At 42.2% G+C, this 24,439-nt stretch overlaps 2 protein-coding genes across 14 annotated transcripts in view; one reads left to right on the forward strand and one right to left on the reverse strand.

Annotated features, from left to right (window-relative positions):
- The window catches only part of ERAP1 (endoplasmic reticulum aminopeptidase 1), a 37,616-nt gene extending 35,044 nt beyond the window's left edge, over window positions 1–2,572 (forward strand). For all 6 annotated transcript variants that reach the window (XM_025292203.3, XM_006064449.4, XM_044948524.2 and 3 more), the window contains exon 19: window positions 407–2,572. In XM_025292203.3, the coding sequence (XP_025147988.2) occupies window positions 407–562 (156 nt within the window). In that variant the 3' untranslated portion in view covers window positions 563–2,572. The remainder of the gene's footprint in view (window positions 1–406) is intronic.
- A 1,595-nt stretch (window positions 2,573–4,167) lies between these two features.
- Window positions 4,168–24,439, reverse strand: part of CAST (calpastatin) — a 131,887-nt gene continuing 111,615 nt past the window's right edge. For 6 of the 8 annotated variants that reach the window (XM_044948531.2, XM_044948529.2, XM_044948527.2 and 3 more), the window contains 12 exons: window positions 23,340–23,441; window positions 22,780–22,863; window positions 20,109–20,159; window positions 19,864–19,935; window positions 18,380–18,478; window positions 16,707–16,814; window positions 13,779–13,871; window positions 12,158–12,205; window positions 11,640–11,732; window positions 10,204–10,275; window positions 5,136–5,201; window positions 4,168–4,233 (listed from right to left, as the gene is read on the reverse strand). In XM_044948531.2, coding sequence (XP_044804466.2) covers window positions 5,151–5,201; window positions 10,204–10,275; window positions 11,640–11,732; window positions 12,158–12,205; window positions 13,779–13,871; window positions 16,707–16,814; window positions 18,380–18,478; window positions 19,864–19,935; window positions 20,109–20,159; window positions 22,780–22,863; window positions 23,340–23,441 — 873 coding nt within the window. In that variant the 3' untranslated portion in view covers window positions 4,168–4,233; window positions 5,136–5,150. The remainder of the gene's footprint in view (window positions 4,234–5,135; window positions 5,202–10,203; window positions 10,276–11,639; window positions 11,733–12,157; window positions 12,206–13,778; window positions 13,872–16,706; window positions 16,815–18,379; window positions 18,479–19,863; window positions 19,936–20,108; window positions 20,160–22,779; window positions 22,864–23,339; window positions 23,442–24,439) is intronic. The other 2 variants (XM_044948530.2, XM_025292205.3) reach the window with 1 other exon arrangement.

Raw genomic sequence — 24,439 nt, forward strand, 5'->3', positions numbered from 1 at the left:
TTGGCTTGGCAAAGAAGAGATTCTGCACATTCTGCTTTTTTCAGACATGTTTAAAAATGTTAAGTTTGCATCAGTGCATATGTCACAGACGACACATAAAATAGATACACAAGATTAAAACTTAATTATAAAATGGTAAACCCTGAAGTCTTTTAGAATCTGGCAACTGTGAATAAATTTTAAAAAGCTGCAGAGAGAAAAAAAAAACACAACGCTTGACATCATGAGGCATGAGCTCATTTCAGAGCTCAAGTTTATGTACATAATCGTATCCAGACACCTGGCCCTGCCTTCTCTGTAGAATTTTGACAAATGCTGGAATTCTGGCTTCAGTTTTAACTAGCCTGAACTTACATTTGTGTAACCTGAAAGCAAAATTTTAAAAGCCTGATTTTTCCCCCACAAGGTAAAAGAATTCTTCAGCTCTTTGAAGGAAAACGGGTCTCAGCTCCGTTGTGTTCAACAAACCATCGAAACTATCGAGGAAAACATACGTTGGATGGATAAGAATTTTGATAAGATCAGAGCGTGGCTGCAAAATGAGAAGCTTAATCTGCTATAATGGTTCGGCTCTTGGTCGGTTCCTGTGATGTGTAATCTGCAAACTTTTGTTGAATGTGAATATTTTTGAAGTGGAGATGGGCCAGCTTGGCACCCACTGAAGATGCTTCTTGCCCCTTCAATTCATTTCACTCCTTCCTTTTCGTGAAGACCGCTGCTTCACGTTTTCCTCAGGGAGTTGCTGCCACTGCATGTTCCATTATAGGTGTGACCCCGAAATGTACACCCAGGTCAGGGGTTCCCTACTGTGGAGAAGTAAAGTTCCTTTTTCTTCTTATATTGTATACTGAAGCCCCGTGGTCTCCACACCCCTGCTCCCCACGCATTTGTCATTCGTTCGCTGCTGCGTCAGTCTCCTCAACAGTGATGACTACTGAACCATGAACCCCTGGGGCGCTCACTGAGCCAGAACGCCCCCTCTCCATCCAACTTTCTCCCGCTTGCTGCCTGCCCAGGGGCAGACCTGTCCGGCCACATCACGAGGCTTCCCTGTCCTCCAGCTTTGGCTGCACTCCCAGGAGGGCAGATCAGAGCTGGGGTTGGGGAGAGAGCAGGTGAGGGTCTTTACTGCCCCCTCCCTTGCAGGTAGTCTCAGGCTGGCCTCCAGCCAAAGGGCTCAGCTCCAGGGAGGTGGCCCTCTTTCCCACCAGCCTTCTGCATCTCTGTGCCAGTAAGACTCTTTCTTCTCTCAACTCTGCAGGGGGAAACGGAAGCCTGGCTTTCATTAGTCCTGTCTGGACTCATGGTTTTCATACAGCCTGCTCATATTCTTGTTTAAAAACAAAACAAAAACTCCACAAACACCTTCCACAGACCCCTCCTGAGATAATCCTAATTAGAGGGTGCCATCTGTTTCCTCAAGGCCACCGACCAGCAGTGTCCCTTTTGAAAAAGCAGAGTGCTTTCAGGTCTAGGAGAGAAACCTTTCATTGGAAGTTGAACCTGAGAGCTATTGATCCTTCGGTAGGTGATGCTCCCCTCCCTGTTTCTTATTTGGTCTGGTTTCAGTTCAGTTCAGTTCGGTCGCTCAGTTGTGTCCCCATGGACTCTTTGTGACCCCATGGACTGCAGCACGCCAGGCCTCCCTGTCCATCACCAGTTCCTGGAGTTTACTCAAACTCATGTCCATTGAGTCGGTGATGCCATCCAACTGTTGAAGAAGTGACTCATTTGAAAAGACCCTGATGCTGGGAAAGACTGAAGGCAGGAGGAGATGGGGCCGACAGAGGATGAGATGGTCTGGTTTATAATCCCTAAATAACTTGTTGTTTACTGCCAGTGGGCACTGCAGACTCTACTAAATGTAAGCTACTGTGAAATGGAAACGACTTGCTTATATCAGCCTAAGTGAAGACCGGGTATGGTGGTGTTGGAGTTGAAATCTTTTATGAGTTTAATATATTGCAAAACTTAAGATAAAGGAATAGGATATGAAAAATGTCAATGTGTTCTAATACACTATGGAATAGAAGGTCTTTTCTGGACATAAATGTGTTTATAATTCCATTTTCACACATACTGCCTGACTTAATGGTTTAAGAACGAAAAAACAGAAATCACTGGTCATTTCTACTCCCCAGGTGTTTTCCTTCTAAAAAACATACAAAGCCAAGATTTTAATGTAAAATACTTTCCTTTAATTGCATCTTGTATCTTGAGTAATGAAACATGGAAATAGTGGTTTTCAGTTTTGGTCACCTGAGGAACCTATTTTCATTTGCTTTTGGAGAAGTCCATTTTCTAAAGAGACACACATCACCGCAACAATGTGCAAAACCCTTTTTGGTAATAAAAAATGTTTTTTACCTCTAAGCAAATATTTGCAATTATTTACTGCAAATTAGATGGGTAAAAAGGACTGATTTAGATCCTGTAGCTTACTCAGTTCATCATTAATTACCAGCAGACACCCAAGTCTTGAAGACATTTTGACTAAACAAAAGGCATATTCAGAGAACCTTAAATAAATGTTTACTTTTACAGGCATTTCTTAAAATCTCTGGATTTGGTATGTAATTAAAAAAAACACTTTATATATGCATGTAAATTAATAATACTGGAGTCATATCTTTGCAAACACATCTGTCAATGTCAAAGGTTTCATTTTTTTTTTTTAAACAACTTTGTACTACTTACAGACACATAGTCAAAATCCCTCAGCAAAAGTGTTTATTTTCTTGTTAGTGCCTTGAAAAGGTCTGTTTAAATTACCATAATCCTGGCTTATATTTCCCAGATTTAGACTAATAATGCCTTTACCTCTCATGAGATGAAGACAGAGCATTTGAAGTGGATGAAGTTTGCAATCTCAGGCATATGCATGATTTTTAAAGAGAATTGTTAGTATTGATAGAATTGGATACCCATTATGAATAGTATTGTTATATTTCTTGCCTCCTACCCCATTAGACAGTATCAGTGATACTACTTATTTTTAGTGAAATTGCCAAGTCCTAAGAAATAGTTTAAACAGATGCGAAGGAAGGCTGTACTCTCTGAAAGCAGGAATTCCAAATCAGTTTTATGATGTGTACCTGATATCTTTTCCTGCGTTCACTATCAGAAAATGAAGATGGGATTTTGATAATTTAATTTCATCAGTGCTATGTTCATCAACCATTCAGAAAAATATGAGAAACCTTTCCAAGTTGTGGGAATCAGACCCTCCCTAGTTCTTAAATGGCTATGGGGGAAAAAAAAAACAGATTTTTTTTTTTAATGTTAAAAAGATCTTTTTTCTTTATTTTTAAGCAGAAGTTTGTTTTTGTATTTGGTAATAAACCCAACTTCCATTAAGCCACATGCTGTACAGCGCAAGACTCATGTGGCAATGGCTGTACGCTAACAGCTGCTACTCAGGTTTCACAGCGAGAGGATGGCAAGCCCAGCTTAAGGCAGTACTGCGGCAGAGATCAAGCCATGTGAGTATTCTAAGCATTAGGTTTTGTTATTCTTGAAACTTGCTATGCAGTGACATAGTCTGCGTTTTGCTCTTCTGACTTGAGTCAAGTCCCGGTGGGTCTCTGCGGACAAGGTGCGGAAGTCCTAACCTCTGGCAAAGAGAAGTTCAACTTGAAAGGGGGGTGCGGCGCTTCCTGGTCTGTCCAGGGTCTCTACGATTAGCAGCTCAAAAGGAGACATGTGCCCAAGGCACAGTATTTTATGATTGACTTATAAACAACAACCCAAAGAAACATCAAACACAGTTCAAAAGTCCAAGAGGAAAGGGGTCATGAGAAATCAGAACACTGAAGAACACGTGAGGCATCGTTTTCCAAATGCTAACAACAAAAATAAGTGCAAATTGAAAATACTAATGAGATTTACAGGCACTGTGGGGAGAATGTGCAAAAGTTTGCAAAGGTTTTTCCTTTTTTGTGTGCTGCTTTAAGAAACTATCAAATATATCTCTTAGAAATATAAAGTTCCTTTCTCTCCCAACTGAAGGCAATTTTTAAAAATTTAAAGTTTATCAATACTCAGTAGAATAACACAGGTGAACCAGACAAATTCAGTCTCTTTTCAGGAAAAGAATAACAGACAATGTTTAGGAGGTCAAAAGACTCAACAAATACCACTGTCTCGAAGCCACCCAGAAATTGTTTCTGTTGTCAAAGCCTTTTCTTCTTCGGAAGTCACCATCTACCTGCTGAAGATTTTATATGCAGATACCTTGAAAAATTCAAAGAAGAAAATCCAGTGAACCATTTGATAGGTTATTTTCTTATTACAGGCATAATAAATCTAAGGAGGCATTTACTATAAGCAGATATTAGAGTAGAAAATTAGAAGAAGAATTTTTTTTTTTTAAATTTTGGAGAAAATCTTTGGAGCAGTTCTAATCAGTATACCTTCCTCTACAGGAAATAAAAGTGAATCACGGTGAGAGAGCCCAATCTAATTTAATCTACATTGTTATTTCTTTTAGGTTTTTTTGCAGCAAGTAGTTATATGCTTTTGTCATTTAGAATAAGACCTCTTCTCTTTGACATTAATAAGGGCCTAGCTCTCAAGACAGATGTCAGTCTCCCTCATCCAAACCAGCTCTTCAGTTACTATAAAGTAGAATCAAACACAGGGCTTTACTTTCTAAAACTAAGATGATCACAAGTTATCAGTCTTTTCCTTTGCCCTATTCTCAAAACCCTGCAATTACCGTCAGACCGTAGGCGTGCACTTCTCCTCACCCCACAAGTGTTTTGGGTAATATCTAGATCGTAAGGCCATTTCACCATAAGATGTAACTTGTCAATTTTGCTTTGCCACAGTAAGCTGCAGTCATGAGTATTTGGGTTTCAAAGAGTCAACTAGACTTAGATGGTCATTTTGTTTAAGAGCCTGGCCTAATATTTTAAAGAGCTTTTAATTACAAGATTAATGTTTTTAAACATTCTGGAAGCACCATTTATTGCTTTTCAGGGAATTACTCTACAGATTTCGCAGTGTCCCTTTCATTGCCAATAGCATAAAGAGAACATGAAATACTCAAGAAATGGACTTAGTTTCTCTCACCTATAACACACGGACTGGTAGAAGGTACAGTGGTCTTCATTTGTGACAAACACCTAACTTACCAAATAGTGTGAACTTTAACTTGTACTTTTTCCATCAGCTTTTGGCTTGGAAGTTTCCTCCTTTGCCTAAAAGGACAAGCAAAAACCATCAATGAGTTCTTTATTTTCTGTATTGAGTACCCCAAACTGATCAACCAGAAGAGCTTTATGAGGAAAAATGTTTTTCAGATTTAAAAAGGTAAAAGATGGCAGTTAGCAGGGGAAAATAAGATAGTCCTTTGTGAGTATTTTATTTAGTCCAAACACTGAATTCTTCCCCTTGAAGTTTATAAACTAAAAATAACCTTAAATGATTCTAAATGTTTTACTCTAGACTTTTGTTTTTTGTTTGAAGGCCAACATAATTGGTTTCCACTTGCAAGGCTTATTTTTCCATCTCTTCACTTTCAGTCTGTCTTTAAATTTGAAGTGAGTTTCTTATAGGCAGTATACATAGATGTGTCATGTTTTTTTATCCATTCTGCCTCTCTGTATTCTGGGGAGTTCAGCTCATTATTTTCAAAGTATTTATTAATAAGTATGTACGTATTGCCATTCTGTGAACTGTTTCTGACTGTTCTGTAGTTTCTTTGCTCTCTTTTCTCTGGCTCTCTCCTTTTGTGATTTGATGATTTCCTACAGTAGTATGTAGGTTCCTTTCTCTTTCGTGTATCTACCAAAGGTTTTCGTGTAGCTACTTTGTGGTTACCATAAGGGTTACAGTTATATTTTAAGTTGACAATCACTTAGGTTTAAATGCATTCCAAAGCTCTACAGTTTTACTCATCACCCTCATGTTTTGTTTTCAATGTCCATTTTATATCTTTTTAATCTTGTGTATCCCTTAATTATTATAGTTAGCTGTTTTTTAAATTACTTTTGTCTTTTAAATTTCCTACTAGCTTTATCAGTGATTAATACACCACCTTTACATTAAATTATTCTGAATTTTGCTGTTTATTAACCTTTACCAGTGAGATTTATACTTCGATTGTTCTCCCATTACTAATTAGCACCCTTTTCAGCTTAAAGAAGTCTTTTTAACGTTACTTGTAAAACTGGTTTAATGGTGATGAACTCCTTTAGCTTTTGCTTATCGGGAAAATTTTGTTTCCTGAATGACAGTTTTTCTAAGAAGAGAATATTCTTGGCTTTTTTTTCTTTCAGCACTTTGAAAATATATCATGATACTCCTTTTCTGGCCTGCAAAATTTCTGTTGAAAATCTGCTGAGAGTCTTAACAGAGGCCCCTTGTATGTAAAAAGTTGTTTTTCTTTTGGTACACTCAAATTCCTCTCCTTGTCTTTAACTTTTGACATTTTAGTGTGTCTTTGGTGTGGGTGTCTTTGGATTCTTCTTATTTGAAAGCATCTGGGCTTCCTGGTTATGAATGTCTGTTTCCTTCCCCAGGTTAGGGAAGGTTTTAGCCATTATTTATGTTAATAAGTTCTTCTCTCTCTCTTACTTCTCCTTTTGGGACTCCTATAATGTAAATGTTCATCTGTGTGGGTCTGTGTGATATTGTCTGATAAGTCTTTTTGGCTATCTTTTTTTTTTGCTGCTTTGACTGGTTGAGTCCCGTTGCTCTGTCCTTGAGTTCCTGAATCCTTACTTCTGCTTCTAGTCTGCTGTTGAACCTCTCCAGTGTGTTTTTTGGTTCCGTTACTGTCTTCTTCAGCTCTGTGACTATCTGTTACTTTCTTGTATTTTTCCTATATCTTTGTTGAAGTTCTCACTGTGTTCATCCATTCTTCTCCCAAGTTTGGTGAGCATCTTTATGACTGTTACTTTGAACTCATCAGGTAAACCGCTTCATTAAGGTTTCTATCCTGAGGTTTTAATCGTTTGGAATGTATTCTTCCATTTCTTCATTTTCTTTGACTCTCTGTGTTGGTCTGTGTGCATTAGATAAAACAGCCACCTCTTCCAGTCTTGAAGGAGTAGCCTCGTGTAGCAGATGAACTTTACTGTTAAACCCGGCCCTGACTCTTGATTATCTCTCCAAACACTGTAAGCAGCCTATTTTATTTTCATTGGTTCAATATACAACCATAATAGTCTTGAAGGGCCACAGCAGGTGATCAGGAAGTACCCCTCTGGGGGGCAGTTACAAAAATTTGGCCTCTAGGTAAGCGTCAAAGCCCCTTTTCTGGGAGATACTGGTGACCTGGAGTGAGATGGAGAAATAGCTCAATGGTGGTGAGCACCCAGCTTATGTCTCCTAAGAGCACATCTGGGCATCTTCTGCCAAATCGGAAGCCTGCTCCTCACACCGGAGCTTCAGGACAAGCAAGCCTCTTACACAGAAAGCTGGAGTGTGTTTTGGTCTGCGGCCTGTGCAGCATTGGGCGGGGGGTGGGGCGGGTGGGGGGGGTAGGGGGGTGGTGGCCGGCTAAGAACTGTAGCTCTGATTGCTTTGTGGGGGGAGCAGGTGAGTCTGAGCTCATGAGCCCTTGAAGAACCTTCCCTCAGTTTGCTACGGCCTTCTGGACACAAGCTCCATTGGCTTCCCAAAGCTAGAGGTTTTGTGTGCTCATTTCTCAGGTGGTCTTTAAAGGTTGGGCTGCTGTCATGGGAGTTCAAACCTAATTTGCTCCTCAGGAGAAGCTCTGAGTTTTGAGTTTCCTTCTGATGGTGAGTTGACTGTGTTGGGACTGGATATATGCCCAGAGTCTGTCCCAGCCTCTTCTACCTTCTTTGATTCTGGCCTTCTTTTATTGGCCCAATGGATAGGAGTCATTCAGATCACTGTAGGAGTTTTTTCCTAGAGGAAATTGTTGCGTACGCAGCTGTAGATCTGGTGTTTCTGTGGTACGAGGCGAGCTGATCTTTTCTACATCACCACCTTGAACCAGAACTCACTATCTTGCTTTTTAAGAGTTTGGATGCAGCTGGATTATTGTTTCTGGACCTGTATCTTTTATTTCTCGTTATAATTGGAATTAATAGTCATAACCATTTGAATACTATGGTTTTAGAATTGGAGGGGACCCAGAAGTTGTTTATCCAATCCAACTTCCATCCCTTTCCTAATCACAGTTTGAGTCATTTTAATAATAGGAAACTTTCAAAATGCCATGCTGCATTAACGCCCAGCTCTAAGAAACCAGATCCGCTCATTAGTCTCAGTTCTGCTTTCTATAACAATGTGAAAAATGAGGTACCACTTGGGAGGAAAGACTACTAGTATTTAATGTGAGTATATTGGATCTCAGAAACTGTAAGAGCTTCTCTAGTTCTCTATACTACTTTTCTGTTTCAAGATTTACAGAAACTACATTCTCTGGTGGTGTCATCTCCTTTGCCACGCGTATTTTAACATGTCTTAATTTGCTATTATGATGACTAACATTGTAATCAAACTGTTGACTTTTTTCTTAATAATTGGTGGCGATTTAGACTTGATCTAATAATGTATACGGATCTATACTGTCAATGTTTATCCAAGTGGAAATGTGAGGTACGAAGTGTTAGTCTGGGTCTTTGGGCAGGTGAAGCTATAAAATATTCACCCATCCCGAAGTCTCAGTCATTACAGCATCAAATCTAACACCCCAAAGCACACCCCGAGAGAACAAGCAAACCAAGGGCTGATAAGGAAACAATACAGCAACCAGCATGTCACTGCTGTTCTCAGGGGGAGCCCAAGAAGGGGGAGCAGGGGTCACAGACAAATCTTCCAAGGAGGTGAAGGGATGGAGGGAATAGGGCTTTTGAGTTGTTAAAGAGCTTGAATATGTTTGTACTAAAAAGGAAATGAATTGAGACAAAGATACTGGAGACAGTTCAGTTCACTTGCTCAGCCATGTCCGACTCTTTGCAACCCCATGGACTGCAGCACGCCAGGCTTCCCTGTCCATCACCAACTCCCGGAGCCTACTCAAACTCATGTCCATCGAGCTGGTGATGCCATCCCACCATCTCATCCTCTGTTGTCCCCTTCTCCCCACTCCTTCAATCTTTCCCAGCATCAGGGTCTTTTCCAATGAGTTGGTTCTTTGCATCAGGTGGCCAAAGTATTGGAGTTTCAGCTTTAGAATCAGTCCTTCCAGCGAATATTCAGGACTGACTCTTTGGGACCCCATGGACTACACAGTTCATGGAATTCTCCAGGCCAGCATACCGGAATGGGTAGCCTTTTCCTTCTCCAGGGGATCTTCCCAACCTGGGGATCAAACCCTGGTCTCCTGCATTGCTGGTGGATTCTTTACCAGCTGAGCAACCAGGGAAGCCTGGAGAGAGTTAGTGACTCCTTGAGAAAGAGAGAGAAGGGGCTGCAGACAAGGAGGGGAGAGTGGGTTTGTTAGGAGGAAGATAGGAAGGGGTCTTGGTTATTTCCTGCAAGGCATCCTCAGTTTTCTCTTTAAGTAGAAGGCAAGGCTTTCTGCACACGGTAGGGGAGAGTAGCAACAAGGGAGTGCAAGGCATTTGGGGCCGATGAAGGGAGAGGGCCTCTGCTCACCCCAGACCAGCACAGCTGACACCAGGACTTTGTGTGACAAGGGCTGGCAATGCAGGACGCTTCAATTGTGTTCGGAATCTTTGTTCCTTCAGTAAGTTGATACTTACTGAATACTGATTATTGATAAGTAATATTGATACTTAAGTATCGATTACTTTAAAAAATAATATATATCATGGCTGATTCATGTCAATGTATGGCAAAAACCACTACAATATTGTAATGGAATTAACCTCCAATTAAAATAAATAATTAAAAAAAATCTTTAAAACTTCAGTTTCTTTGGCAAGACGTTCTAAGGTATAGATAGTACTTAAAAATGGTCTTATTCTAAATAGACCCCAAGCAGAAAGTAAATGACTATGAATGTGCCGTTCCCTGTAATTGCCAAGCTCATTTGTCATCTATTTACTGCTCTGGTGGGGGCTTCCCTGGTGGCTTATATGGTAGAGTCTTCTGCAGTGCGGGAGACCAGGTTCAATCCCTGAGTCAGGAAGACGCCCTGGAGAAGGAAACGGCAACCCACTCCAGTACTCTTGCCTGGAAAATCCCATGGACAGAGGAGCCTGGTGGGCTACAGTCCACAGAGGTCACAAACAGTCGGACACGACCGAGCTTTGAACTTGCCTTTGTGGAATCCTTTGCTTGCCCGCCATTCCTGGGTGCTTTGGCACTGGACGCAGGCTTCTTGTCTTTGTCCTAGAGCAGAGGAGATGTAATGAGGCTGCTGCTGTCAACACTCCATCTAGCAATTAACTGCTGCTGCAAGCAAATCGATCCAGACTCTTCTTTTTAGGAGCCTGGAATCTCCAGTTTAACTAAATAATAAAAAATTGAGTATTTCACAGTCATGACTTTTTGAACCACAGTGAATGTACACAGAGGTGTTCAAAGTGGGAGGTAAGAAGGGAAATAAATGAGGAAAAGGTGACTCACATTGACGCCCTGCCAATTTTCACGATGCACTCAGACTGTATTTTGCTCATCAAAATAGAGCCTGGTTCTATCAGGACTGGTTTCTATGTGCCAAGAGGACACTGCTTTCAGAATTATGGAAGAATAATCTAACAGTGGAAGCAACCAGAGTGAGCTAGGGCCAGTCACATACAAAAGTAAAGTCCATTCATCAAAAAGGCATTATTGATGAGGTTCTAGGAGCTGAGAAATAGGATACTGATGTGATTTAGAAATTAAATCACGCAAGATAGGGAAGACTCACAATTCAGTGACTGGGAAATATGTTTAATACCCGCTGAAACCACATGCATTTTATTCTGAAAATAACAATGGCGGACACTCATTTCACTTTTCCTCCTATTTGGTGGATTACACTTTTTTTCTCATTCACATTCAATCTCCTCTGCTATGCACCAGGCATTTTGCTGATGCTGGCCACAGAGCTACCAGACACATGACTGCTATCTAAAGCCCACAGCTCAGGGGGGTGAGGCCCACAGGACAGGTAACTCACAGTGCAGGGATGGCAGAGGAGAAGCCCCTGACCTGGGAAGGGAGAAGCAGACAGGGAGAGCTTCCTGGAGCAGCTGATGCTTGAACTGGTCTCTGAGGGGTAAGGAGGAGAGCTGCTCAGAGCAGAAAAGGGGAGGAAACCCCAGAGGGCAAGGGGCATGGTATATACAGTGAGGGACTGCTCTCCTTTTAAATGACCACAGATAAAGTAGTACTGTTACAAGCCAATATAGTGTGGCAATCAAAAATGGTGGCAATGGAGCTTATAAAGCAACATGGAAAACATTTATGATATAGTCTTAAGAAATGTATTATATATAGAATCTAAGTATAGAATATAGAATATTCTATATATAATATATATATTCTATATAATATATATATAGAATCTAAGTATAATTATGTAAAACCTACATATGCAAAAAGACAAGAAATAACACCAAATAATGGTGTTTGGGGAGAAGTAGAATTTTTTTCAAGTTTCCTAGGGCATTAATCAGTTTGTTTTACGGTATAAAATTATATAATGTGTGTGTGTGTTGTTTGTACAGAGATACATTAGAAACAAAAGCCAAGAAGAAAAAGCCCAGTACCTTTGGTGTGTCTGTCGAGGTTTCTGTAGTTGAGGGACAGCTGTCAAGGTCCCCTGAGAGGGCATCAATGGGGTCCTGGGCACCTGCAGGTTTCTGAGATATCAACAGAAATAACCATCAAGATTTGCTTTTTGGAGAAGCAAGGGAAAGATGCTTTGTGGGCCATTTCCCCACAGCCCTGAAAATGTGTTCAAAGCAAAGCCTTGCTGCATTCTTTTCCTAACAAACTATTATAAAAGAGATATTAAAACAGGAAAATCTTGACAGCTCCATTTTCTTCCACTCTGTTATACAAGGTGCTGAGTATTCTCTGAGCTATGATGTTCTAATCTGGAAAATGGAACTGCCTATGTTGAGTGGCTCTTGGGAAGACAGAAATAATATACTCTTATATACATGCCTTGGCATCAGACCAAGCACAAGGCAGGCATTCACTGAATTTTAGATTTCTAAAATGTGAAGGCTGCAGCTCGAGGTTAAAAAAATCGTTTCTGGAAATACACAGCTATGATATTTACCTCTGATGCCTCGGGCTTCTCTGATGCCTTTGGCTTCCCAGGTGCGCCCTTAGAAACAAAGCAGACCGTTGGTTAAACAAATTGTTGTAAAGGTTTTACTCAGGCGTAAGTCAGTATTTACATGATCTTTATCCAGTGGAGTTCAGTCATCCCCCTGCATCTGTGGCTTCTGCATTGGCAGATTCAACCAACCAGCAGATTGAAACTATTTGGGGAAACAGAATTCTAGGAATTTCCAAAAAGCCAATCTTGAATTTGCTACATGCTAGCAACTACTTATGTAGCACTTGCACTGTATTAGGTATTCTGAGTAATGCAGGGATGATCTAAAGTACCCTCAGATTTTGGTCTCTGGGGCTCTTAGAACTAACCCCCCTCCTAGATACCAAGGGACAACTGTATACTTTGCATAACTGATAAACCTGGGTCCATATTATCGCTTCACCAGCTTTGCTTAATGACTATCTCATAACTATTTCAATAGCCTTGGGGAAAACGCAAGGATGAGTCTGTTCCTGGAAGTGAAAGAAATACTATTTTAGCAACTCTGTCACTGCTTAACTCTAGTTAAAACATCACAAAAAGTAACTTGTGTTTTTATGTCTTATTTGCTGTTTTACTATATACGTATCCACTACAGCTTATTACACTTCAGAAGGATTTGAGGCACTGAAATGGTCTATAGGTGATTTTTTTTCAGTGAGGATTACAAGGACAGCTCATCAGGGATTTTTCCCATTGGCAAAGGCCAGGACACTCATGAACACATTTCCCAAAGAACACAACGGGGTCAGATGGGACCGTCAGAGCAGGGGGCATGCTAGCAGGGTGCACACGCGCTGTCATGAATACTGAATGCAAGCGAGGGGAACTGATTTCTGTAACAGAAGACGCTGAAGCTGATAGTACTCTATACAGTCAAACCCTTCACAAATCATCAGTGCAGAGAAACTGTCATTTGGACTTCCTTGTTTTTATCTGATGAACAGATCTGTAAAGGGTTATTTAACATCTAGAAGCCAAACAGGAAGGGGCAGGGAACACAGCAGGCTGACCAGGAGAGACACAAAGACAGATAAACTTCTTGACGATACTGTTGCTGTACTGAGATAGAGCAACAGAGCTTTCGATTGGGAATATGGTTTTGCTGGTCTTCACTCTCAACGGCACTGGTGGGGGTGGTGTTGGGGAAGAAAGAGAGACAGCAGGCCTTGGATCGTATTTGCCCCATGAATTATTTCCATCCTAGCTCTTTTTCTGTTCTGCTTCAACAGAGAGACTCTGTGTCAGGTAAGATTACAAATATCATTCATTGTTATTACAGCCTTTTCTTGCAGAGAATTCATCTGTGTACCTGCCTCGGAATCACTGTTAAGCATCAGCGAGTGATGGAACATTCTTCAATTCTCTCTACGCCACAGTGCCCAGCACAGTAAACATCCAAGGATACTGGCTCAAATAAATACTAAACAGAATTCTAGACAGCCTGCTCAGTGGGGACAGATGAACTGTGTCAGTCACATTACATTTTCATGTTATTGTTACAGTGTTCTGTTCAAGTGAGGTTTGAATCTCAAAAGCTTTGGAGTATAGATCCAACCTGGACACCACCTTCATTTACCTCCTTGTTGTCATCCAAAAGATGTTGGTATTTAGGTGGGATGGTGTCATCTCTTTCTCCCAGCTTGTCTCTGTGTTCAGCTTTGGCTTTTTCCTGTAAACATTGAACATACAGAATTACTATTCTGTTCTACCTTCATCTAGCACATTCGAAAATGCAGCATTCAGCATTTATTGGATATTTCTGAGGCAAAACATAGTCCCTCTAAGTTTTATAAGTAACTTAGAGCAACAATGTCAACAGATTTCCAGTTGATGGAAAAAAAGCAAACCCAGTGCTTCTGTTTGTCATTCCACACCTATGAATTTTCTACTTGTATTTTAAACTGAAATAAGCTTTTAAGTAATTATTCTCAGTCACTCAGTCATGTCCAACTCTTTGCGACCCCATGGACTGCAGCATGCCAGGCTTCCCTGTCCATTACCAACTCCTGGTGTTTACTCAAACTCATGTCCATCAAGTCAGTGATGAATTCTCCAGGTAAGACTACTGGGTTAACATTCCCTCCTCCAGGGGATCTTTCCAACACAGGGATCAAACCCAGGTTTCCTGCATTGCAGGTGGATTCTTTACCAGCTGAGCCACCAGGGAAGACCAACTCCAGGCAAGTCAGGGCTATCAGTTCAGTTCAGTTCAGTCACTCAGTCGTGTCTGACTCTTTGCAACCCCATGAGTCGCAGCACGCCAGGCTTCCCTGTCCATCACCAACTCCCGGAGTTCACCCAAACTCATGTGCATCGAATCAGTGATGCCATCCAGACATCTCATCCTCTGTCGTCCGCTTCGCCTCCTGTCCCAATCCCTCCCAGCATCAGGGTCTTTTCCAGTGAGTCAACTCTTCGCATGAGGTGGCCAAAGTATTGGAGTTTCAGCCTCAGCATCAATCCTTCCAATGAACACCCAGGACTGGTCTCCTTTCGGATGGACTGGTTGGATCTCCTTGCAGTCCAAGGGACTCTTAAGAGTCTTCTCCAGCATGATAGTTCAAAAGCATCAATTCTTCGGCGCTCAGCTTTCTTCACAGTCCAACTCTCACATCCATACATGACCACTGGAAAAACCATAGCCTTGACTAGACAGACCTTTGTTGTCAAAGTAATATCTCTGCTTTTTAATATGCTATCTAGGTTGGTCATAATTTTCCTTCCAAAAAGTAAGTGTATTTTAATTTCATGGCTGCAATCACCATCTGCAGTGATTTTGGAGCCCAAAAAAATAAAGTCTGACACTGTTTCCACTGTTTTCCCATCTATTTGCCATGAAGTGATGGGACCAGATGCCATGATCTTCATTTTCTGAATGTTGAGCTTTAAGCCCACTTTTTCACTCTCCTCTTTCACTTTCACCAAGAGGCTTTTTAGTTCCTCTTCACTTTCTGCCATAAGGGTGGCTGCTGCTGCTGCTGCTAAGTCACTTCAGTCGTGTCCGACTCTGTGCAACCCCATAGACAGCAGCCCACCAGGCTCCCCCTGTCCCTGGGATTCTCCAGGCAAGAACGCTGGAGTGGGTTGCCACTTCCTTCTCCAATGCATGAAAGTGAAAAGTGAAAGTGAAGTCACTCAGTCATGTCCGACTCTTTGTGACCCCATGGACTGCAGCCCACCAGGCTCCTCCATCCATGGTACCCTCCAGGCAAGAGTACTGGAGTGGGGTGCCATTGCCTTCTCTGCCATAAGGGTGGTGTCATCTGCATATCTGAGGTTATTGATATTTTTCCCAGCAATCTTGATTCCAGCTTGTGCTTCCTCCAGCCCAGCATTTCTCATGACGTACTCTGCACATAAGTTAAATAAACAGAGTGACAATATACAGCCTTGACGTACTCCTTTTCCTACTTGGAACCAGTCTGTTGTTCCATGTCCAGTTCTGTTGCTTCCTGACCTGCCTATAGGTTTCTCAAGAGGCAGGTCAGGTGGTCTGGTATTCCCATCTCTTGAAAAATTTTCCACAGCTTCTTGTGATCCACACAAAGGCTTCAGCATAGTCAATAAAGAAGAAATAGATGTTTTTCTTGAACTCTCTTGCTTTTTCAATGATCCAGCGGATGTTGGCAATTTGATCTCTGGTTCCTCTGCCTTTCCTAAAACCAGCTTGAACATCTGGAATTTCACAGTTCACATATTGCTGAAGCCTGGCTTGGAGAATTTTGAGCATTACTTTACTAGCATGTGATATGAGTGCAATTGTGTGGTAGTTTGAGCATTCTTTGGCATTGCCTTTCTTTGGGATTGAAATGAAAACTGACTGGAGAAGGGAATGGCAAACCACTTCAGTATTCTTGCCTTGAAACCCCATGAACAGTATGAAAAGGCAAAATGATAGGATATTGAAAGAGGAACTCTTCAGGTCGATAGGTGCCCAATATGCTACTGGAGATCAGTAGAGAAATAACTCCAGAAAGAATGAAGGGACAGAGCCAAAGCAAAAACAATACCCAGTTGTAGATGTGACTGGTGATAGAAGCAAGGTCCGATGCTGTAAAGAGCAATATTGCATAGGAACCTGGAATGTTAGGGCAAATTGGAAGTGGTCAAACAGGAGATGCCAAGAGTGAACATCGACATTCTAGGAATCAACAAACTAAAATGGACTGGAATGTGTGAATTTAACTCAGATGACCATTATATCTACTACTGTGGCCAGAATCCCTTAGAAGAAATGGAGTAGCCATCATGGTCAACAAAAGAGTCCAAAATGCAGTACTTGGATGCAATCTCAAAAACGACAGAATGATCTCTGTTCGTTTCCAAGGCAAACCATTCAATATCATGGTGATCCAAGCGTATGCCCCAACCAGTAACGCTGAAGAAGCTGAAGTTGAACGGGTCTATGAAGACCTACAAGAGCTTTTAGAACTAACACCCCCCTCCCCCCACAAAAAAAAGAGGGCTATAAAAACTTTCAATTTAAATGACTTTTTTCTTGTACCTTGACTTTATCCTCTACGGGTTTATTCTCATCTGGATCAGGCTGTCTTTGCCCGAGACTGTCAGAAAGTTGATCCAGGGCATCGTCAAGTTCTTTGTTGTCACGCTGCTAAAAAGTAAATCTGAATTAGTCACTGGTTAGCCACCTTAGGTCACCTGCAGCCCCAACGGTGCCTCTGAGACTTCCGTAAGCTCGTGGGTTCTCCCCAGGGAGGGGGCAGGTGGCAGAGGTGCCGGCTCTGTGTCCCTCACTTCACTCAGCACCTCTCTGCACCTGTCTACCCTCCCCACCCCTAGATGCCTTTTTCTTCCTAGAAAATAGGTCCTTCCTAAAAAGATGGGGTTCTTGGCCCGATTTTCTAGAAGTCTTATGATGCCTTCAGTACATGTAACATTACGTTCTCCGCAAAATCACTAAGTTTACTCTTTGATTCCCAAGTGTATTGTTGTAAATAAAGCTTTATACCTAGTTTTAATGATAGCTTCAAATAAAATATTAACTAAAACTAAAAACTCTGACGGAGGAAGTGATGGGAAAGGGATCATTCTAAAACATACTGTGGAAGGCCAAAAAGGTTTTTTGATTGTGGATGTTTCTTAATAGCCTCGATCACTATTCTAGGGACTCCTAAACTCCGAGTATTAAGAACTGAAGTGTAAACGGCAGCCTGGTTATTAATGAGTCTTCCTTCTGTTGCACAGGGACTTTTGTCACTGTGGGTGTGTGTGCAGACATACACACAGACACATGGAGAGAGGGCTTTTTACTGGTTTAAGTGCTTCATGAGCGCCCAGGATTATAGCAGCGAATGGTGGCGCCGCCCACAGCCAGATCTGGGCTTTGTCATTTGTGCCTCTGGATATTTTCAGATGATCCCACGACTGACCCAACAGGAGGAAAATTCACTCAGAATCTCAGAGTGCAGCAGGAAGCAAGCTTTGATGCTACATCAAAAGGCAAGGGAGCCTAGCTGACTTCACTCAAGCTACTTTGTCTCCAACTAGCCCATGAAGCACTTCTATCTCAACCCAAGGAGCTGGGGGTTTGGTTAGGGCAATCTCTTTATCTTTTGATGTGCCGTGGTCTCCTGCATCATGTATAATTTGGTACCGTAAAGAAAATTAATCAAGGAAGTCAGGAAAAGCTTTGGTTCCACAGTCTTGCCTCAGAACTTATAATTAAAATGATATTGACGCTGAGGTTTTTCCATTACTAGCATGAAAATGACAAGTTTTTACTGGTATGACTGGGAGGAAAACAATGCTTTTCTACCACGAGTCTGTGATTTGGTGGGCAGAGAGAAGCTCAAATACTGAGCAATTCCTTAAAGTAAACTTGAGGTTAAATAATGAGTAGTACTTACAGCATTGTATCAGGAAAAATATAAAGGAAGGAAACATTGTCAAGAAAGCTAAACAATTAAAAAAATCTGAATATATACACAATGTGCATTATTGCACTTCAATTCTAATAAAGCAACAATATATTAAGCTCCTTCCGTGTGTAAAATACTTTCACAGGAATTGTTTTATTTAATCATTTTAGATAGTCTCTGTCATCTCCCTCTCTCACCAGTCTTACCTCTTCTGAAACAGAAGGTGACTCTGGTAACAATTTTGTTGACCCTCTAGTTGCTGCTCAAAAACCAAGTACTTATAAGCCATGCTGCTTACCGCAGTGCTGGGGGGTGGACCGGCTGCCTGGGTGGTTGGAGCTGGGGTTTGGGAAACCACTTCAGAGACGACAGCTGAAAGTTTAGCATCTTCAAATTGCTTTTGTAAGAAAACAATCACAAAAAAAGATTTAACCCGTAATATGTTGTAGCAAATTATGCCCACAATGCCACTACTTAAATAAAACCCTCGGGACAGCTTTATGATGGTTGTTCTCTTGATCCGAATGGAAGTACAGCAACACAGCAGCTTAAGAGCCATTTTATTCTACTTTCTACTCCAAGCATTATTTTATACAGTTTCCTATTTTCTCTTCCTGCTTATTATCCTAAATATTCAATAAGCTAATTATTTAAGAGTTTTATGGCTTATACATTTCTTGTTGCACATTTAGGTTGATGGAAGTGTTTTAGCTTTGCTCTTTGTAATGAGTTGCTCTGAGTAAATTTTAGAAGTGGCTCTCTCTCTGTATGGTGCTAGCTATATTGTACCAAAAACCTTCTCTTTAAAAGCTGCTAGAAAATCATGCTGCTAAAAGCAGTGAATGGGTATGCCGGTCTCCAATAGCCTTGCTTGCCTAAATTAGATACTTATCCTATTTTTAATTCTGTATAAGTGCTGCTGCTGCTGCTGCTAAGTCGCTTCAGTTGTGTCTGACTCTGTGTGACCCCATAGACGGCAGCCCACCAGGCTCCCCCGTCCCTGGGATTCTCCAGGCAAGAACACTGGAGTGGGTTGCCATTTCCTTCTCCAATGCAGGCAAGTGAAAAGTGAAAGTGAAGTCGCTCAGTCGTGTCCGACTCTTAGCGACCCCATGGACTGCAGCCCACCAGGCTCCTCCGTCCATGGGATTTTCCAGGCAAGAGGACTGGAGTGGGGTGTCATTGCCTTCTCCAGTATAAGTGCTACTATTGCTTTAATATTTGGCATACAGGATGAGGTTTTAGTTGTATCATTTTTTCCTTATTGTTAAGTAGTATATTATTTTAGAATCTTTCTGAAATAATGATGTTTCTCACTTTAAAGATATACTAAATCTGTCATTGATGGGTTATTTTCCCATTGGCTTTTGGCTTCACTTTCTGAATCAGAACTTTACTTTTTAACATTACTGTATAATAAATCCGGGCACTTAGTTGGATTAATCTTCCCTAAAAATACTAAAAAAAAATGCTTTTTTTCCCATATTTTTATGCATTTATTTTTCAAATATATTGGACAGCTCAATTTTAAATTCTCTTTTCATGCATATACTTGACAGAGTGCATGGCCATTGGTTCTATTAGTTACACTGTTGAAAACATCCACTGTGCTGGACCATATTTCCTGATGGAATACATCTTTAATGGCCACAATGGGTTGAGGGCCGCTAATTTCATGACTGTTTCCTCATCTGTCATGTCGTATTCTAAGTCACAGGTTTCCACTTATTTCTGCTACCCTAAAAAGTGAGGCACTAAAACCAGGACTCTCAGGAGACTTACAGGCGATGATGTGTCTGAGGGGACAGTGAAGTCCTTGGACAGAGCATCGAGGAGGACGTCTTCACTCAAGGGCTGCAAAGAACCAGGAGACGTGTCAGCAAACACTACCTCGTCAGTCTCCTCTCCAAAGTACTGTCACTGCGTATATGCTGATCAGCTCGTTACACAGAAAGCTCTGCCCTTCCTAAATTAACCATCAGGACTAAAGGAGAAAGATACACTCAGAGAAAAACTGGCTTGCTTACTGGGAGCGGTTCCTTGACCTCTTTTGGCAGCAGTGGTTTTCCGTCTTTATCCTGAGCAGGCAGAGAAAAACATGGCATTGAGTCATTTCACATGTATTCTAAGTGTGCACTCTGTAAACAGCATCAGAGGTTGACAGGTTATAGCTGATGATGTACATTATGAAGTCGATTCCTCATTCCAGGAAACATTCTCTCACCAGGAAATAAGCTCTCATGAGCTCATGTCAAGAAGCAGCTGACAGACATCCCCTAGGCATGGGGGCTGCTAATGGGGATGCCAACTCCAGAAGCCCACGGACAGCAGCTGCTGTGGTGTGTGGCACAGCGTGCACAGGGCACTGAGGGGCACGGGGATGAGACCCTCACTGGCCTGGGAGGGGGCTTTGCACGAGTTGCCTGGGAAAAGCCGGGTAACTTTAGAGGCAGTGCATCCAACCACTATGCACCGACTCTGTGCCAAGCACCGATACCAAACACTGGGAAAATTCACCCTAGGGGTGTGATGCTCAAAACTTACAGTTCAGATGATGCCAACCTTCAAATGACCCTAAGTGCCACATCTGAGTAATGGGACAAAATCAATAAAGCATTTGGGGCTCTTTAGTAAAAGGCCATTTATAAATAAATGGTAAAACCCCATTTATCTACACATGCAAAAATGTGTAAGCACAAGATTCTCTGTTGTACACACAGTTAACCCTTGGATAACTGCAGAGGTTAGGGCATGGACATCCCAAGCAGCTGAAAAAAATCCATGTGTAATTTACACCTGGCCCTCAGTATCCTCAATTCCGTATCTGTGGATTCAGTCAACCACAGAAGGTGAGATGCTATAGTGTTTACTAGTGAAAAAAGTCCCAACAGAAGTGCACCCAGGCAATTCAAACCCGTGTCACTCCAGGGTCAACTGCACAGTTCCCCTGATACACTGATCAAGGTGGTTTTCATTTGCTTTGTTAACATTCGAGGAGATGCAGAGGTCAAGAGTATCACCAGCTTCCCTTTCTTCAAAGTGCTTTCCCCCATTTCCACATCCTCTGCGTCCTCATGGACCTTCTGATCACTGTCCAGTTAGGAGGGGAACAGAGTCCAGGGTGCACTCTCTGCCACCCCTTAGCTGCCAAGGCAGCAAATCTCCCAAGGGGCACACAGGAGTGGAGACAGGGGGCACACTTGCTCCACACTCACACTGAGATCACCCCAAGTTTGGAAGGGGAAACCTGCAGTCTACCTTGAGGAGCTGACTCTCCTGAGGAGGCCTGATGAGAGCAGTTGAAGAACAATGCAAGATTTAACCCCGAGATCAAGCAGCACCTGGACATGTTATGAAGCCATAGGTAATTCATAATGGATGAGATCCATAGTTGAGGATGAAACAACCACAGAATAAAGTGGTCAGGAAAGCTAATTGGCCACATTCTTAGAAGCTACAATGAAAATCCAGCAAAGGGAGAGATAAAGTAACCAACCTTCAACCTCCTACTCTAAAGAGAGTTACAGGCACTTGACCAGCTTTATCGAATGTGACAGCTACTTACGGGCCACGTGGTCTAAGAAATTTATAAACATACAAGCCCAAACAAATAGAAATGCCATGGTTTCGACTGAATTGTGAAATGCAGAAAGGAAGCAGACTAAAGGGACCCAGCATAATAAACTTTCGATCAGGGAGAGCGCTCAGTATAGTTCCTATCTTTGCCACATAAATGGACTAGTGCAAATCGATGAATACAAAGAGTATCAATTTGATTTTCCTGCATTATTCATGAAGTCTGGTAGAATATTCTCTTAAGTAGTGGTCTATCCCATATCACTTATTCTGTACAATCTGTATACTCAAAATAAAGGAAATGGGTCAATTTATCACTGGCTATATTGAGTTGCTCAGTCATGTCTGACTCTTTGCAACTCTATAGACTGTAGCCTGCCAGGCTCCTCTGTCCATGGGAATTCTCCAGGCAGGAATACTGGAGTGGGATGCCATTTCCTTCTCCAGGGGGTCTTCCCGACCCAGGAATTGAACGTGGGTCTCCTGCATTGCAGGCAGATTCTTTACCATCTGAGCCACCAAGGAAGGCCATATCGCTCACTATAATACAATGTCAAACGGGCTATTTTTCAACTTTATCTAAGTTTTGTAAATCCTTCTTCAGGAAGTAATTGGTTCTCAGACGGTCAAGCGTCTGCCTGCAATGCAGGAGACCTGGCTTCGATCCCTGGGTTGGGAAGGTCCCCTGGAGAAGGAAATGGCAGCCCACTCCAGTATTCTTGCCTGGAAAATCCCATGGACGGAGGAGCCTGGTAGGCTACAGTCCATGGGGTCACAAAGAGTTGGACACGACTGAGCGACTTCACTTTCCTTTGGTTTTCCTATCTATCCATATAAAGATTTCCTGAGTTTTGTTTATTTCTGGTATTGTAACAAACCACGTATCAGACAAGAAAATCTTAGACTTCTTTCCCCTAAGGAAGGAGTGACAAGCCACTGACAAATATTTTGGCTTTACAGCGGGTGTGCTAACAGGATGTGAGTTAAGTAATACTACTTGATGTCTGAAATACTAAGAAACACGACTTCTATATCCCGGGTCTGTTCCATGTCCCTTCTTCACGTATATGAAATTCAGTATGAATGAAAATAAGTAAGAAAAAAAGATCCCGGCCTGTTTACCTTGGCTTCTTCTAATCTGTAATCAGGAGGAATCGTTTCTTCTTTTTCACCAAGTTTCTCACGATCCTCTTCTTTGGCTTTCTCCTGAATAAAAATTAAACCGTTTTCATTGTTAGTACCTCGTTCTCTGATAAAGTGGATACCTGAGTGACTAAATCCGAGGTCAGTGAATCCATTGTGAGGTTCCCACAGCAACTGTATCTTGACGCTGTGTCCTCCTGGGTTAGCAGGCTCAGAGACCACTGTTTTCAGCCTGCCAGGTTAAGGGGCAGCTGTGAGGAGCGGCAGGCAGTACCACTTCCCACCTTGGTCCTTGGCAATGGAAACCAGGTGGACAAGGTGAGACTCAGAACTCCGATCTCTGCACGCCAGCCATCCACTGCTGCACCTAAACACTGGTGCTCACTCTGGTTTCACTTATTAAACAGGACATGCACCATAACAGAGGAATTCAGCTGGCCATGTGTTGCAGGAATTTTTTTTTTTTTAAAACTGACTTATCTGGGGAGTTGGGCTGGCCAATGATAGCTCCTTTCTAGAAGTTTCTGAGCTGCCATTACCTTGACTTTATCCTCCACAGGCTTTCCGTCTTCTGGATCTGCTTCCTTTTTGCCCAGGCTTCCAGCCAAGGCTTCAACAGCATCGTCTGGCACCATGCCCTTCTGAAAGCACAGCAGCGGGTATACTAAATAGATGGTTAACCACGCCTTTTAAAAGAGACTACAACAAACAACTCAGATGAGCATATCCTTCTTTCAGGCCTAGATAAGAAGCACAGGTTATCTTTTAATAATTTGGAAAATCTACAGAATTAGAATCTAGGTTTAAAAAAACTGACGTGTTAAAAATGAGGGCAAGTTTCTTACATTAAACATTAAGAGTGTGCAATTTGTGAGCTGGCACTGAGAAGCTTATAAGATCTAAGCAGCACTCTGGTTCAGGAATAAGGCAGTTCACTGAATGGGGAGGTCCACGGAGAAGCCGAAAGCCAGGAAAGAAGAAAAAGACGTGATCTTCAGGCGACTGTCCTAGAGATGGCACAGGAAAGAGGCCCAGAAAAGCCCTCGAGAGGACCTTTTTCCCACTGAAACAGCCAGGCCTGCCCTGGAGGCAATGACTCCGGCTGAGCCTGTAGGCACAGAAGCCTGTGTTCTCTGTGTGGCTTCTACTGGTCAGAGTGGACTCATGCCAGTTCAGATGACGGTCTGTGTGACCTACTAACCTGAGGGACACAGTGAGAGCAGTCTTCCTGTGATCCAGCTGATGAAAATGAAACATGCTCCTTATGATACAGTAATAACACTGGACACAGTGTTATAAAAAACAAAACAAAACTGGATGAACACAGAATGTAAATGGCATAAAGGGAAAATAAAGAATAAATTATGTTTGGGCTAAAAGGATTGCTGCTGCTGCTAAGTTGCTTCAGTCATGTCCGACTCTGTGTGACCCCATAGACGGCAGCCCACCAGGCTCCCCCGTCCCTGGGATTCTCCAGGCAAGAACACTGGAGTGGGTTGCCATTTCCTTCTCCAATTCGTGAAAGTGAAAAGTGAAAGTGAAGCCGCTCAGTTGTGTCCGACCCTCACAGACCCCATGGACTGCAGCCTTCCAGGCTCCTCCGTCCACGGGATTTTCCAGGCAAGAGTACTGGAGTGGG

This window comes from Bubalus bubalis, chromosome 9 (assembly GCF_019923935.1).
Source record: "Bubalus bubalis isolate 160015118507 breed Murrah chromosome 9, NDDB_SH_1, whole genome shotgun sequence".
NCBI lineage: Eukaryota > Metazoa > Chordata > Mammalia > Artiodactyla > Bovidae > Bubalus > Bubalus bubalis.